Genomic DNA, 17,262 nt, shown 5'->3' on the forward strand with positions numbered 1-17,262 from the left:
CATTTTTGGTTCAAGGATTGAAATGTTTTCTATATGGCAAGGTTCCTCGGATATTTACCAAGTACTATTATGTAAATTGCAAATAACTTGCAGATGCAGTCATCTCACTGACACAGATACACGTAGCCAAATAGCTTGAGCAGGAAGTAACTTCTATATCATTTTAAATGTTCTTCAAGATTAAAATGCCGAGTTCTAATATGGCTCATGCTTTAATGGTTTCATTCATTAATTTAATTTTCTTTTAATCATAACACATTCATTTTTCATTTCATGTGACTATATGCTTGGTGTATGATGAATTAAAACTTAACCAATACTTGCTAAATTTTAATTTGTTTGAATCCTTATGAAGGTCATTTCCACCTTTGCTAATGTGAATTTTTGAGTAGGAAAAGAAATGAAAACAAGCATGTGTTTCAATCGAACTTTTGATTCACAGTACCCTTTTAATTTAAATTAATGTATTTCTTTTTATTCATATGTCCTTTGAAACCAAGTGTTTAACAAAGTACCTCCATTTGTTTTCTATCCATTTTGCTTGTAAAGGGGAGAGGATGAAGCAAAAATGTTCATGGTCTTTATAGAAGTTGAATATTTCTGAGACTTTATGAAGCGCAAGTTGAATTGTTAACCAGTTTGCCCCATGCTTTCTAGGAAGGATGATTATGTACAAAGAATTTTGTTGTAATTGTTGTACAACCTTTAAAACTGCATTTAGTCTCAAATAAGCGAGCTGTTAGAGGGACGTATTTTAGGCAGACTGGTTGTATTTTTCTGCAGAAAGAAACGGCGACAAGTAAAATTGCAGGAATCTGCATTTCATTCTCATAGATTTTCAACTGAAACCAGCAACAAAGCTGATCAAAATGAACAGAACAATGTACTCTTAATCTACATACAGTGTTGCCCGAATTGAATTACATCTGCATGACAATAAATGAAGAGAATCCACAGTGTGGTGGTGGGGGGGTTTATCTGTGTATTTATTATCATTGGTTTTTTGCTATGTGTATGTTGGTTTTTAAACTTGTAACAACTTTTTCCTCAATTTTCTTGCCCTCATCAATGCTATCCTCTGTCAGGAGGGCAGGATGGTCCATCCCATGGACATCTCCACAGACGACAGCGTTGTTCCTTGGTCAACCTTTCAGGAGGTATGCTTGTGTGCTGTAGGAACTGGGCCCGTTTACCTTTCCCCATCACACAAACCAAATAAATAATTATAGACTGCACAGAATTCAAACAAAGTAAATTGTACTCCCATATAGAACAAATTCTAACTGTGAAAATGTCAGTGAAAATGTGCTTGCTGCATGTCTCATCAATACCTCAAGAACCTTTGGCATTGTAATTGATGTTTGCATTTTCTATTAATCTCTTCAACATGTTTTGATACCATCGTACATCTTCATTTCCTATCCAGAGCCTAGATTTAATTTGGAAGAGAATCTCATTAAAAAATAATTTGTTTTGTGGGGAATATGAAAGGATTTTTTCCTGCAAGTATTTGCATCTTGCCTTTACTTGAGCGTTCAAAATGGTAACTGAATCTCAGTGAAGAATGTTATCTGACACAGTCTTGTGACCCAATGAAACCACGGGAGAAGATAAAAGCACGTAAGTGACAACGGTAACTAAAAATCCTGGATTATTTTATTTTTATCCATCAATACATGCGAAGGATTGATGGCTCAAACAAAATGACATAGTGGTAATCGGAGCTGAGTTTTGACAAATGCAACCCAGTGGTTTGTTTGTGTCAACTAAGGGCATCTTGTACCTTATTTGAAAATTAATGTGGACAATTATCATTATAAATGAATTATTTTTTAGAGTTCAAATGAGTGTCACCTGCCTCATCAAGTATAAGATCATTTTGCAGTGAGCTGTGTGGATGACGTACATTAAGATGTGATGTACTACTGTCTGACATCTTTCTCCAGGTGCTGTATTGTAATATGGAGGCGGAAGCTTGAAGAATGATTTTCATAAGACTGCCAAAATGCAGTCCTAGTATGTTTTCTACTTAAGGTTAGCATAAACTTCATAAACTAAGGGTTATTCAGGATTCTATGAGGAAAATGAATATCGAAAGTTACAGGTGGATTGGGAACCGGAGTAGGCCACATGGCCTCTTTAGTCTATGCTACCATTCAACAAGATCAACTCTGCATACCTGCCTATCAAGCAGTAATCATATACCCCCTTAACAAGGGTCAGTCTGCCTCTACTTCAGAAATATTCACAGATCCTGTTTCTACTGCCTTGGAAAAAGAAAGTTGGAAGAACTAATAATATTATGAAAAACATATCACAATTTTTTTTTGTCTAAAATGGCTCCTCCCCCTTTCTAAATACACTCACAAGATGAAACTGCCCTTTCCACATCCACTGTTAAAACTCCTCAAGATCTTGTAAGCTTCAGCCAAGTCCCCTCTTGTCCTTTTAAACTCCCAAAGATAAAACCTACAAAGCCTTTCTAACCTTGTAAGACAGCCCGCCAATTCATGGTACTACATTGAATTGCAACGAATAGTTTGGCATATTTCCTTAAAATGGAGGGACAAAGTGTACACAGTACTCTGGATATTGTTTCAGCAGTGCTCTATATAATCTGTAATATGTTCCCTACTTTAGCATATATAATTCTCCTTCCAGTAAACAATATTCCATGTTATGTATTGATTGTTGAAAGTGGCTTAGAATAGTTTTGGTGCAAGCAAAGTGTGATATAAACCCCCTTACACAAATTAAATACTTTGCCAAGATGGTGACGGCAGAAGTGATTTGTTAGCACATAAGTTTAATCAAGCTGTTATATTTACTACTTGCTTGATTCAAGAATGCTGAACTGTCTGTAGTCCAAAATAGGCTATAGAGTATTTAATGCACAAGTGAAAATATCCATATTCAAATCATGTGCCACTATGATAATTCCACAACTTTACAGAGTTCTAAATAACTTTTCTTAGTCTTAAATGCAAACAGAATTATTTAAAATCATAAACTAGAATTTATTGTTTATCCCATGTATTTTATGGCTCCACATTCAAAATGTCTAAATTAATCCTCATATTCTGTATTCATTTCTTCCATTAGTAGAGCAGGTAACTTGATTTTGGATGCATTTCCACTTTTGTGTAATGGTTTTCATTTTGTATTACTGGCCAACATCTAGGAAAGTGTGTGCTCACTTGTTACCATAATGGTTCCATTTGTGTTGCTCAATATAATGACATTCGAAAATATCATAGGATTAGTTGTTGCTCTGGACAATTGGAAAAAAATTATAATAAAGTATATGTGTATATATTTTTGTATACAACCTCTTTTATTTTGTATAGTTAACATATTTGTACATTTAAAAAAAATTATATAAGTTCTGAAAAGAAAAATTAACTAGTTTTTACACTTAATTTGTCAACTGGATCACTACAATTCTGAATTATAACCCTTAAGTTTAGTTTAGTCTCCAGATAATTTGTGATGAATGTGTACACTATTTACTTTGTCTCATTAATTAATTGATTTAAGTTCATGATGCATTTGGTGGCCTATGATTGTAATATTTCCAGGCAGGTGCTCATGTACTTACAAAATTGACATTTGTTTAAACATTTCAATAAAATATTATTGAATATGGGCTGTTGACAGAAAACCATAAAACTCCTCTGCACTTATGCTGTTTGATTAGAATTTGATGCATGCAGTTTGTTTGGCTGTGGTTATCTAGTAATTGTAAAAATGGAATGTGATTAAAGAAAAAGTTGTTAATGAGGTGAATTTTGTCAGCACATATTTGACATACTTGTATCAACATTTTGTTTTGGAAAAGGCCTACTTAAGCCATGCACTTAAATGCTTCTTAGAATTGTGTACCAGTGCTCTCCATTGAGAATGATCAGTGTGAGAGCTAGAAGCACTGACATTTGATGCAAAATGTTATCCAGGATAAAAGAAAATTAAGAAAAAATTGTATGATTGTATGCCTCAACAAAATGTCTCTTCTGTTATAAGTAAACAGCACTCTAACGAAAAGAGATGAAAACTATTTAACTGAGTAAAATGCACTATAAAATAAATATTATGAAGATTAAACATGATTTTAATAAATTTCTTTAACATAGCTAAAAAATCAAATGGTTTCAAGCACATTTTGGCTGAAGACAGTGCCTCAGAAATGTGAACGTAGTAATGAAGTTTAATGTTATTGATCTGTTATTTTGGAGCCTTTGGTGATGCTGTGAGTTCAACAAACTCTGCAGGTCTGGCTGGTTTGATGTGGAGATCTGCCTTGATCTATTGTTCTGATTCTACAGTATATGATAAACTGTTCGGAAGTATTTGATAAATAGAAATGTGCTTCGCAACTGATTCTAGCTGTGTTGATACTATGTAAGCTGGTGACCGAACCTCTTGGGATTCTAGTGTCAATATTCTGTTTTGTTTCAAATATACAAAATTTGCAACTTGTGTTTAATTTTTATGATGCCTTCATCACAAAGCAAAATGTCCTAAGGTGACTCACAGTTGGGGAAAATGAATATTGTGACTGGCTAAATAAAATAGGCATTGCCCGGGATGCTTTATGTCGTTCTGAATTCCTGATATTTTTAATTACCTCAGATTATTGATCTATTGTTAAGATATACAGCTGGAATGAGCTCCCGTCTGTAACTGGAGACAGTATTTGGACATAAAGTATCAATTGTCTAAAAGCAAAGTGATGATTTTTTGTGTTTCATATTTAATCTTGTGTGGAATGGATTTCTACGTCCTCTTTATCCTCCTGTTCCATGAACTACATTGAAATGAAGATGCAGTGGAATGTCAACTCCTAAATGTATAAAATAGACTTTTTACTATTCAATCAAATAATGTTTATGATTTGCTATTCCACTGCAAAGTCTCTTTGAGCCATGCCCTGAAGAAGTTTAAATCTTCACTTAGGGAGTTCATTGGGACTCTCTGTCACCACTCAACCTCTGTGATCACTGCTGTAATCTGACTCTTTCGCCATTAGCTCAACCAGGCCCACAAACCCCTCCCCCTTTTCCATTTCCTTCTTGCTCCTTCTCACCTATCTGTACCTCTCTCTAGCACCCTTCCTTCTTCCCATGGACCATTGTCCTTCCTATCAGATTACTACTTCAGCCTTTTGCCACTTCCACCTATCCCTTCCCAGCTTCTCACTTCATTTCCCCCTCCTCACCCACCCATTTACCCCCAGGTGAGGGAAATCAGATTACCATCAGATCAAAGTAGTAATTTGATAGGAGAGGGCAATGGTCCATGGGAGAATGGGAAGGAGGAGAGGTACTAGAGTGAGGTACTGATAGATGAGAAGGGGCAAAAGGGAAATAGAAAGAGAAATGGGGGAGGGGTTTGAGAGTCTGGTCACCTATCACTTGCTTACTTGTTCTCCTTCCCCTCCCCCACCACCTTATTCTGGTTTTTTCCCCCTTCCTTTCCAATCCAGTTTATTAGCCCATAATGTTGACAGTTTATTCCTCTCTATTGATGCTGCCTGAGCTGCTGAGATCTTCCAGCATTCTGTGTGTATTGCTCCTATTCAATCATGTTTATTTTTCAATAAGCTTTGCTGAACCAGGAAATTAGAAACCAGAGAGACAAAGAAATTTCCTGAACGGCTCCATTTTTTAAAAGTATATCTGGCTCACAAAATACCATCCAATTTGGTCTTGAATCTTCCCTTCAATAGATTTTACACGTAAGACTGTGTAATAAACTGAAGAATGTTGTAAGAAGGACCTCTCTCATGATATTCATCTTGGAATTATCATGAAATTATAAAATTTTGCAGCACAATTAAAGGTATTTGAGCTAACTGCACATATTCCAGGTTTCTGAATATTATCCTTTTAAGTGCTGTTTAACATGAAAGTTTTTGTTCAAGTAAAAGCTACTATAATTTAATTTCCATCATATAGTATATAGTATGATATATCATCTCTTTGTTAACAAGTTAATTTCATCCTTAATGATCTAATGAACAACTCACCAACTAAAAATATCTTCTGATTTTAAACAACCTTCGCATCTTTGAACATCTCCACCAGATATTCCCAAAATTCTCTTGAATTCAATTTCCATAATATTTCCTTTTTTTGACCACAGCCTCTCAGCAAACTCCTCATGCCTACAATCTTCCAAAGTAAGATGTCCAGGATAAGCATAATTTCCTGACAACACATTAACTGGTGATTCGTATTTATTCAGTGTTCCGTATTCCAAACTATAAAAATGTAGGTCAACATGTATTGAAATTTAATAAATTATAATTCAAAGCAATAAGGAGTAATCTGATGAAATAGGAAGGTAAGTTATCCAATAATATAAGAGATACCAAAGGTTTTTTTTAGATATATAAAGAGTAAAAGGAAGGCATGAGTGGATAATGAACTGCTGGAAAATGATCCTAGAGAGGTAGTAATGGAGGACTAAGAAATGGCAGGTGAACTGTAAGTATTTTCTGTTAGTCTTCACTGTGGAAAGCGCCGGCAGTATTCTGGAAATTGGAGTGTCAGGGAGCAGAAGTGCTTGTAGTCGCTATTACTAAGGAGAAGGTGCTAGGGAAACTGAAAGGTTGGAAGGCAGCTAAATCGCCTGTACCAGGATTCAAAAAGATGTAGCTGAAAAGATTGTGATTCCATTAGTAATGATCTTTAAAGAAATTCTAGATTCTGGAATAGTTCCGGAGGACTGGAAAATTGCAAATGTTGCTCCCCTCTTCAAGAAGGAAGGGAAGCAAAAGACAGGAAATTATAGGCCAGTTAGGCTGACTTCAGTGGTTGGGGAGATGTTGGAGCCCATAATTAAGAATGAGGTTTCAGGGTATTTGTAGGATTATGATAAAATAGGCTGAGTTCAGCATTGTTTCCTTAAAGGAAAATCTTGCCTGACAAATATGTTGGTATTCTTTGAAGAAATAACAGGCAAGATAGTCAAAGGAGAGTCAGTAGATATTGTTTACTTGGATTTTCAGAAGACCTTTGACAAGGTGCCTCACACGAGACTACTAATCAAGATAAGAACCCGAGCTATTGCAGAAATGATTCTAGCATGAATAAAAGATTGACTGAGTGGAATAAAGGGGACCTTTTCTGGGCACCTGCCACTGGTGACTGGTTTTCCACATGGGCTGATGTTGGGAATATTTCTTTTCATGTTATATTCACTAATTTGGTTAACAGAATTGATGACTTTGTGACCAAGTTTGCAGATGATACAAAGATAGGTGGAGGTGCAGGTAGTGTAGAAGAAGCAGGGAATCTGCAGGAGGAGTTGCATAGATTAGGAGAATGGGCAAAATAGTGACAGATGGAATGCTTTGTAGGGAAGTCTATGGCTATGTACTTTGGTAGAAGGAATAAAGACATAGACTATTTTCTAAATGAGGAGAGAATGCAGAATTCAGAGGTGCAGAAGGATTTGGAAGTCCTCGTGCAGAATTCTCTAAAGATTAACTTACAGGTTGTGTCAGTGGTAAAGAAGACAAATGCAATGTTAACATTCATTTTGAGAGGACTAGAATACAAAAGCAAGGGTGTAATTCTGAGGCCTTACATGGCATTGGTCTGACCATACTTGAAGTATGGTGAATAGTTTTAGGCCCCTTATTTAAGAAGGAATCATCCAGAGAAGGTTCACCAGGATATCTCTGGGAATATATGAGGAGCATTTGATAGTCTGCTGATTTTCTGGGTCTGCACTGACTGGAATTTAGAAGAATGAGGTTTCAATGAGATTCTCTCCCCCCCCCCCCCTCTTTTTATCAAATATTGAAAGGCTTGGGTAGAGTGAACATGAAGAGGATGTTTCCTGGTAGGGGAGTGTAGGACCAGAGGGCACAGCATGAGAATGCAAGGATGTCCCTTTAGAACAGATGAGGAGGAATTTATTTTAGCCAGAGGATGGTAAATCTGTGTAATTCGTCACCTTGGACAGCTGTAGAAGCTAAGTCATTGGATATATTTAAAGCAGTGGTTGATGGCTTTTGATTAGAAAGGGCATCAAAAGTTATGGGGAGAAAGCAGGGGAATGGGGTTGAAAGGGATAATTATCAGTCATGATGAAATGGAACAACATGGTGGGCCAAATGGTCTAATTCTTTTGCTGTCTTATGGTCTTAATAGCATGTCCACTCAACTTCAATTTTTGTTCCTCTCTACTCTTTGTGATCAGTTGCTGTACATTTTATTTTCTCCCTTGCCATCCCCAAAATGTATTCCCTTTGCATTAAATTTGATGTGATAACTACTGCGTATGAAGATTGAGCAGTCTTTCAAGTGATCTGCAGCTCATTGTCTGAAAATTTTGAAGTTGCAACATACAGGTAATCTAAATTAGGGCATGTTTTGAGAAGGACAAAAGTCCCAGTGAAGTATGATATATGGTATCTATTCCAGGTGGGAAAAATATTTACTAACCACTTTTCTAGGCTTCCTGTTTTAAACTTCAAGTCCTTGCTACTTTTGAATAAATGCAATTGTTTAATTTTCCTTTGTAGTGCCCTAACAAATGCTATTATAAATTTATGTATAATATTAATTACATTGTTTATTTGAAAACACCTCTTTAAATTACCCAACTGTGTCCATTTTCAAAGAGATTCTATTTCAACAGACACAGCTAGTTCCCCTCTACCACCATCCTCCTGTATCTGGCAGAACTGATCCTCACCCTTAATAATCTGTCTTTTGGGGCTTCCACTTACTTCAGGTTCTAGGTGTAGTCATGGGCACTTGCATGGGTCCCAGCAATGACTTCCTTTTTGTTGCCTACGTAGAACAGTCCATGTTCCAAGCTTTCCCTAGTAATACTCACCAACTCTTCCTGTACTACATTGACACCTGCATTGGTGCTGCTTCATACACCCATGTTGAGCTCATCAATTTCATCAACTTTGCCTCCATCTTCCACCCTACCCTTAGGTTCACTTGGTCCATTTCTGACACCTCTCTCTCCTTTCTTGATCTGTCTCCATCACTCTTCTCACCCTGTCTCTTGTAAAAAGGCCATCCCAGTTCTTTTCATCTCTTCTGCATCTTGATCCCAGGATGAGGGTTTCCTTTCCAGGTCATCAGAAATGTCCTCCCCCTTCATAGAATGCGGGTTTCCTTTCTCTGCCATTGATGCTGTACTCACACCCATCTCCAATTCCCGGACATCCACACTAACCCATTGTTCCACCTTTAAACAGGGTGAGTTCCTCTTGTTCTCCTATCATTTCATGAGTCTCCACATCTAACACATCATTCTCTCCAACTCCTTCAACATGACCCTACCACCAAATACATCCTTACCTTCCCCCCACCCCCACTCTCTGCCTTCCACAGGAATTGCACAACCGTAATTCCCTTATCCATTCTACCCTCCCTGTTAATCTCCTCCCTGCAAGCAGCAGAGGTGCTTCACCTCCCTCACCTCCATTCAAGGCCCCAAACAGTCCTTCCAGGTGAGGCAACTCTTCATCTGTGAATCTGTTGGGGTTGCCGCTGTATCCAATACTCCCAATGCAGCCTCCTCTATACTGGTGAGACCTGAAGTAGATTGGGGGACAGCTTTGTCGTACACCTCGGTCAGCTCCATCTGCAAAAAGAGGAATTACCTGATGGCACACCATTTCAATTCCTATCCCCATTCCCATTTTGACATGTCAGTCCATAGCCGCCTCATCTGCCATTGAGGTCACTCTTGGGTTGAAGAAACAACACCTCATATTCCATCTAGGTGACCTCCAACCTGATGACATGAACATTGATTTCTCCAACTTCTGGTAATTCCCCTTCCCCTTCCTTCCTTCCTTCTATTCCCTACTCTGGCCTCTTGCTACTTCTCTTCTCCTGCCTATCCTCTCCCCCTCATGCCCTTCCTATTTCCCATCCTCCCATGATCCACACTGCTCTCCTATCAGATTCCTTCTTCTCCAACCCTTTGCTTTTTCATTTTATCATCTCCCATCTTCTTACTTCATCCCCCACCCCTCCCCATCCATCTGGCTTCACCTATCACCTTCTAACTTGTCCTCCTCTGACCTCCCCCCACCATCTTATTCTAGCTTCTTCCCCTTACTTTCCAATCCTGATGAAGGACCTCAGCTGGAAACGTTGACTTTTTATTCGTATCCATAGATGCTGCCTGACCTGCTGAGTTCTGCTAGCATTTTACGTGTGCTACTCTGGATTTCCAGCATCCGCAGAAACTCTTCAATTTCCTATTTCAACAACTGATTCACAAGTTAAGGCTGTGAGCTTTCTGAAAGGAACGAAATTTCCCTCAAGAGTAGGGTCTCAAGTGGTTATTAAAGCTTAATGTTAATTCAAGTGCAAAGCTATTCAGAAGCATTGAGATGTATGTGATCTGGGGTGAACTGATCTATGTATTAGTGATTTGTATGTGATTTGTAATTGATCTCAATTGTGATTTATTCTTCTCCATTCTGTTAAGCCTTACTAGTTTGCATTGTGTAGCCCCTGGAGACGATGTGTATCTCTGCATTATAAGCAGCCAGACCATTGTGTTCAAACTGTCATTAGGCAGGTTTTTTGTTTGTGGAAAAGTTTTGTGGTAATTTCAATAAATCACTTTTCCATTTTTACTTAGGAAATACTATAATTCTTTCTGTGTGTAAAAGCTATTCAACATTCAAATATTGTAACAGTTACTAATTTTTAAATGGAATTATGGAATAAACGTTTGGATCTCATCCCACTAATGTAATAAATTTTATCCTGCTGTTAAGTTATAGCATCGTGAAAAATATAATTGGTAAATTGCCTTCAAATAACCAGGAAAAAAAACATTGGGCCAATAAATACTGGTATCAGATTGCTTGGCTACTTTCAAAAGCATTTATTTTGGTTGATGCTGCAGATTTGTCATTTTAAGTTGAAACATAAGATCCATCATGGTGTAACTTAATTGGGGAAACTTGCAGCACAAGTGTTACTTAATTGGGGAAACTTTTAACACTGAAATTCTTGAGTATGTTTTCCATGTGTAGTAGATCAGAGATTCTGGTGTATATAATTTGCCAATCTTTATGAAGATTCAAACTATGCTTTTTCCTAGTTAAAAGTAAAAGTTTATTCTTAATATTCTAACCGGGTTATTTTAGATGTGCTTTATATTATTCTAGCAGTTAAAATATGAAGTGCATATACAACTGAAGAACTGGAAGCGCGTATACAACTGAAGAACTTGAAGCTGATTGTCACAAATTGTTATTAATCAAATGCTATAAACTAATTAGTTATTCTGTTTTTAAGTGCCATAATGTTGTTGATTTAAATAGATGAAAATATTTTTGCAGTGTCTTTAATATTATTGCAGTTGAAGTTGTGTTGAATCATCAAATTGATGCTGATAACATTTTATTGCTCTGGCTGATTACATGTGCAATCTTTTTTAAACCATCACAATTCTTGGTTCCTCTGAAAAGGAAGTTTTAGCATTTTGTGTGGAGTTTTGTTTGCAAATAATTTGGGCAAATGCACATAATTTAGTTCCCAGGTGAATTCTTCTTCTACTCCAAAATATTGATAGAACCTTCAAGAAGCCAAGGAGAAAAAGATCTGTCCATTGGCCACCCTCATTATACTTAATGCAAACATTCAACATGATGCCAAAACTTGAGTTGTGTTTGACTTTAACCAATGGCAAATCCATCTTCTGATCCACTTAAATATTTGTGAAATGTTTGTATTAATGCATTGACATTTTCCCCATTGTAGTGAACTAGTGTAATGAACAGGCTTCCAAAGGCAGCTCAGAATATCAGTGACTTTAATTTCACTTTTATCTTCAAGTACAGATTTCAGGAATAACATTTTTGCCTTGTGTGTTTCGGGTAGATTATAATGGAAATGATTAACAGCAATGCAACAACTTAACAGCAGTTGACAGCAACATAAAGTTTAAAAAATGTAAATTGGTCAGCTGAAATACAAAAACAAATCATTTAAAGTCAATATGAAGAATTGACCACACAAAAAAAATTAGTTGCTTTCAAAATTTTTGACTTTATTTCATCCCAAATTTATTTTGGAACCTGCTTTCATTTTTAAAAACACGAACAAGAGAAAATCTGCAGGTGCTGGAAATCCAAGCAACACACACAAAATGCTGCAGGAACTCAGCAGGCCAGGCAGCATCTATGGGGGGAAAAATACAGTCAACGGTCTCAGCCCGAAACATCAACTGTACTTTTTTCCATAGATGCTGCCTGGCCCACTGAGTTCCTACAGCATTTTGTGTGCGTTTCATTTTTAAAAAACATGTTTTGGTTCTACAATTTATAATTGCTGTTAATCATTCTGTTTTGACTATACTGTTGATTTGAATTTGGATGTCTTGTATTCTTACATTTATTGGAAGTGAAAGTGTTTTTTTTTCATTGTATTTAATGGTCTTTTGTTCACAGCTTATTAGGTTTAAATGTTTTAAGAATGGATTTAATATACTCAAGTTTTAACAGACAAAGTGAAGAGCTGACCATTGTGACAGTTCTCCCCTTGAACTCATTTGAGAAATAATCAAGCCTTCCAGTAATTAATCTCTGTGCAATCTTGATTCCTGTGTTGAATTGTTAATGTAAAAAATCGTTTGTGAACTGCATTCGCTGTAAATGTTAAAACAACAAATTAAGATATTTTGCTCATCTTTAACCTGTCTGTGGGTTTCAGGTAGTTCTGGCCAGTCAGCATCCATGGCCGTTGCTGGCACCAACCAACTTGCCATTACCAAGACAACATCCGTTCTGCAAGATGGAGTTATAGTTACAACAGCAGCTGGAAATGCATTGCATAGTCAGATCCCCATGGGCAGCACACTTCCTGTCATTGGTCAGAACCAGGCTTTTCAGTTTGGACATGCTGTCCCTACAAGCAGCAATCATACCCATCCTGTGAACCCAAATCTCCTTGGCTCTCTGTCCATTCCTCTAACAATGAACCAGCAACAGCTCCTGAACCAGAATATGTTGAACATGTTACCTACATCAGGAGATGGCAAGGGAGAAGTCTCTGTTAATCCTTTGGGAATTCTGAACCCAAATTTAAATGCAGCTTTGACTTTGCTTCCCGGTGATTTGGCTGGACAGACTTTGCAACCTGTTCAACTTTTGGCAACATTGTTTCAAAACCAGACACAGACTACAATGCTACCCCTTACATCTTTTAACTTGACTCTCCCAGATTTATTACAGCAACAAAGCCACCCTTCACCTTCAGTGACACAGATCCAACCCCTGCCAGATCATTTACATAGCAATCAATTAGTTAGTAACAGACCAGAAACCCTTTTGACAAACCCTCTGGGGAACCCTTTACCAAGCCTTTCAAGCAATGACACTACTACAAACCCTCTCCTCCTCCCAGCTGTCACAGCAGCCCCGGGACTAATGGCCCTGAATCCCCATCTGCTGAGAAGTGTTCTGCACTCTCCTTTGGACCATGGTACTAATCATTCTGAGGTTTCCATAGCAACCTCATCCCAAGCAACCACTACCACTACCACATCATCAGTAGCAGCACTTGCTGTCTCAACTCTTGGTGGGACAGCAGTCATGTCAATGGCAGAATCGTTGCTACCTATTTCAGCTGCTGGGCATGCAACAGGACCTACAAAATTGAACAACTCCTTGCTACCACACCTCCCTTTGCTAGGAGCCAACCTTCTTGGTAAGTTTTGAATTGGCGAGTGATTAATACATTATTTAATTGTGTTAATTCAAAAGACATTTCTGCAATGTAAATTTTGCTCCCTGTTTAAAGTGTTCCTTGAAAAATTTTGAGAGTATTGGAAGGAATGTATTGCTCAGAAAAATTCCTCTTCACCTACATTTTGAATTGTAGTTATTGAGATACTCCATTTTTTAACATTTCAACTTCACAGAAAAGCAGTTGGTACATGTATAATAGACTGTAATGTAAATTTTTCTCCCTATTTAAATAAGGAAGTCCGTGGACGATGGATTAATATTTTGATCAGGAAATTTCCCCTTCTGATATCTAGGATATTGAGAAATGAATGGAAAGTGTAATTGTTTTGGGAAGCTCCATTTACTTATTTTTCAGGTACTTCTACTGCCATCTCCAAATTTTGTATGCAGAGTTCCTGGCAAATTTATTTTGGGGTGAAATTAATATTGAATCACATGTAAAGATGAGATTTTTTTCAGTAAAACTGAATCACCTGGATTGACCCATGAAGGCAGTGTGCGACATATTTAGTGACATGAAATATAAAATAACAAGCTTTTGGTTCAGGATATGAAGAGACACTGTTTACACTCTGAATGAATTGTGGAAACTGGCATTATTTAGTCTGTTTAGTTTCAACAGGTATTTTGCACTGAGAACTATTGATTTGAGAGCAGGAAATTGTGGCAAGTGAAATAGGGTATCTAGGATCTGAGTGACCACGAACAGTAGTTGGATATCCTCAGCCAATCAGAATAATGGGTTCCAAAATAGCTAGCACAAGGCATGACGACAAAAATTTAAATGAGTTCAATGTGATATTAATAAAGACTGAAATAAGCATGAAAAGAAGCAGGGGTTAATACTAAATATCATATTTTAACCTCACGAAATGCTACACCACATTTGTGACATTTGGTGTAAATTGGGAGGATGTAACAATGAGATCATTAAGATAATCTAATTGACTATTCTGGATTTCATTATATATGTTTGAACCTTGCTGCTTTTCCGACTAGGTGTAGATGTGACAAATGTAGACCATATCTTGTATTACTCAATACACATCAGAAGTGAGCTAAACTAATTGTTGCCATTTTCACACACACTGTATGGTATCTCAGTGAGAAACACTGGATCTCCATGTTTACTTCACATAGTTTTTCACCCAATGAGCTGTAGCATTTGCACATGCTCAACGATGAACCTCACTGTTACTTGGACACAAAATTATGAGCCAAGGTAAAGAACAGAGGGACTTGGCATTTTCAAGAAATTTATTTCTGGTCTAATATGCATCTGCTTTTCAATGAATTGCCATGAATGATAAATAGAATTTTTGACTTGTTTAGTTGTCAGCTAACATTTTTCCTTGAAATATAGTTAACAAAAGCCTTTCTAACATCTGCCCTTGTGTCTGTACTTAACAAAACTGAAATGTAATTGAGTTTTTGAAATGATATGCAAGTGGCAACACTCTCAAATTTAAAAGCACACTGTCTTTCAAATGTGCTAAATAATGTAGCTTTCATTTTATGATCCAAAACATTTTGATGATCTTAATGCACTATCCAAACAATTTAAAGTCAGAATTATTATACAAGTAAAAGGGATCTGTAGTACTGCTTTGGCTGCATACAGTACTATACCAAAGTATTAGGCACATGTAAATAAAATTATGGTAAACCGAAGATGCTTTCAAAGATGATCAAAGTTAAGTTCCTAAATATCAAAAACTTTTACTCTAAAGAGCAGTGAATGGTTAAAATAAAACTAAATCAAAGCAATGTATGGTTTGACCACCCTTTACCTTTAAAAATGCATCAATTTTCTTAGATACACTGTCATGCAGGTATATAAGAAAATCAGCTGGTAGGTTGCTCCAAGCATCTTACAGAACTTGGCACAGTTCTGCAGATTTTGGCTGTCTCGCTTGCTTCTGTCTCTCCAGGTAATCCCAGACAGCCTCAATGATATTGAGATCAGGGTTCTGTGGAGACCATACCATCTGAAACCCATATTTTAAAAATATGGGATGCCTAAGACTTTTACACAGTACTATAGATGTTAGTAATGTATTGTAAGTGTTTATTAGAGGAGTATAATTGGATATCTACTTGTTCTCAAACATATATTTTAGATTTTTTTTCAAAAACCACTTCCACTTGCAGCATTTATTGACTATAGGACCTTGATTAGTGAAAATGTATTAAATTTTCATCCACAGTCATATTGCCTCAGGTTTTGCTTTCCTGGCAAAATGCACTGATGTCTTCTCATTGATGACTGTTTTAAAATGATGTGGTGATATGTTCTGTTTTGCTTCCAACCTATTTTTTTAATCATGTGTACTGCCACTACCATGGCTAGCAAAGAGCTGTAAATATTATTTGTTCTACAGCAGGAAAAATAATTGACAACAAATCCAAAAAGTTAACCAACCACGGAAGTAAACTGAGGTTTTTTTTCTGCTGCAGCTTTGCTTTTTAAACATGGAAACTTGTTCCTCAATCAATTAAAACTTGCTGAATTGGTGGTGTAATGTATTGAATTTAGCAATGAAAAATTATTACTTTCTACAGTACAATATACATCAATGAGTATACTTTAAATCTGTTTGTGGATTAATATAGCAAACTCTTTGCTCCAGTTTCCTCTACAGTCCAAAGATCTTAATAGGTTAATTGTTCATTGTAAATTTTCCTGTGATTAGGTTAGAGTTAATTGGGTTTGTCGGGGTTTGCTGAGGTGGCGTGGCTCGAAGGGCTGAGAAGGCCTAATCCGTGATGTATTGCTAAAATAAAATAGAATAAAACAACTTTCCCCAGTCTAGCACAGTAATTTCCTATTTCTTAGTTAAGTTGCAAACATTGTTGGTTTTAATATATGCGTATTACTTTTATGAATATTGCTCTCAGCACAAGAACTATTCCAAATTGTTTCTAGCATAACTTTTATCCATATCTTTTGAATCTTCTATAATTCACTATGTCGGAGAAGGCAAACAAGGAACTGCATTTTGTTTTGTTTTTGCAGAGCGATTTGAAATTATAATGGAGTACAATAAGCAGTTTTGTCTCAATACCTGAGAGAATATATTTGTTTTGGAGGTGCTACAAAGCAGTTTCATCATATTGCTTGCCAGATGTTATCCTGTGAGAAGATTTTGCCTGGCTCAGACCTGTATTCAATTCAGTTATTGAAGTGCATGTGATCTGAGAAGCTGCTTCCTTTGTCTGGAGAATCCACAATTAGGGAACAGAAATATAGAGGAAGGGGTTGGAATATAATTCCTATAATTCTTAACCCAAAGGCTACAGATTCTTAGTGATTGAGAATATTAAGTCAAAGATTGAAAGTTTTGAATGCCAGTGAAATTAAGAATATGAACGTGCCTTCGAAATAGAGCACCTGCAATGATGTCATTGACTGAGGATTCTGCACAGGCCTTGTGGGTTCTTCTTGCTCATATTTTTACTGTGTAAACTTGAGCAGCAGAATTTTCAGTGAACTAGCCCCATTTCCTGCACTGTCC

General features: G+C 36.8%; 1 protein-coding gene across 5 annotated transcripts in view; it reads left to right on the forward strand.

Annotated features, from left to right (window-relative positions):
- Positions 1 to 17,262, forward strand: part of mbd5 (methyl-CpG binding domain protein 5) — a 233,744-nt gene that overhangs the window by 158,518 nt on the left and 57,964 nt on the right. For 4 of the 5 annotated variants that reach the window (XM_072258631.1, XM_072258635.1, XM_072258633.1 and 1 more), the window contains 2 exons: positions 1,086 to 1,157; positions 12,711 to 13,706. In XM_072258631.1, coding sequence (XP_072114732.1) covers positions 1,086 to 1,157; positions 12,711 to 13,706 — 1,068 coding nt within the window. The remainder of the gene's footprint in view (positions 1 to 1,085; positions 1,158 to 12,710; positions 13,707 to 17,262) is intronic. The other variant, XM_072258636.1, reaches the window with a different exon arrangement.

The sequence above is a fragment of the Mobula birostris genome, chromosome 5 (genome assembly GCF_030028105.1).
Source record: "Mobula birostris isolate sMobBir1 chromosome 5, sMobBir1.hap1, whole genome shotgun sequence".
Taxonomy (NCBI): domain Eukaryota; kingdom Metazoa; phylum Chordata; class Chondrichthyes; order Myliobatiformes; family Myliobatidae; genus Mobula; species Mobula birostris.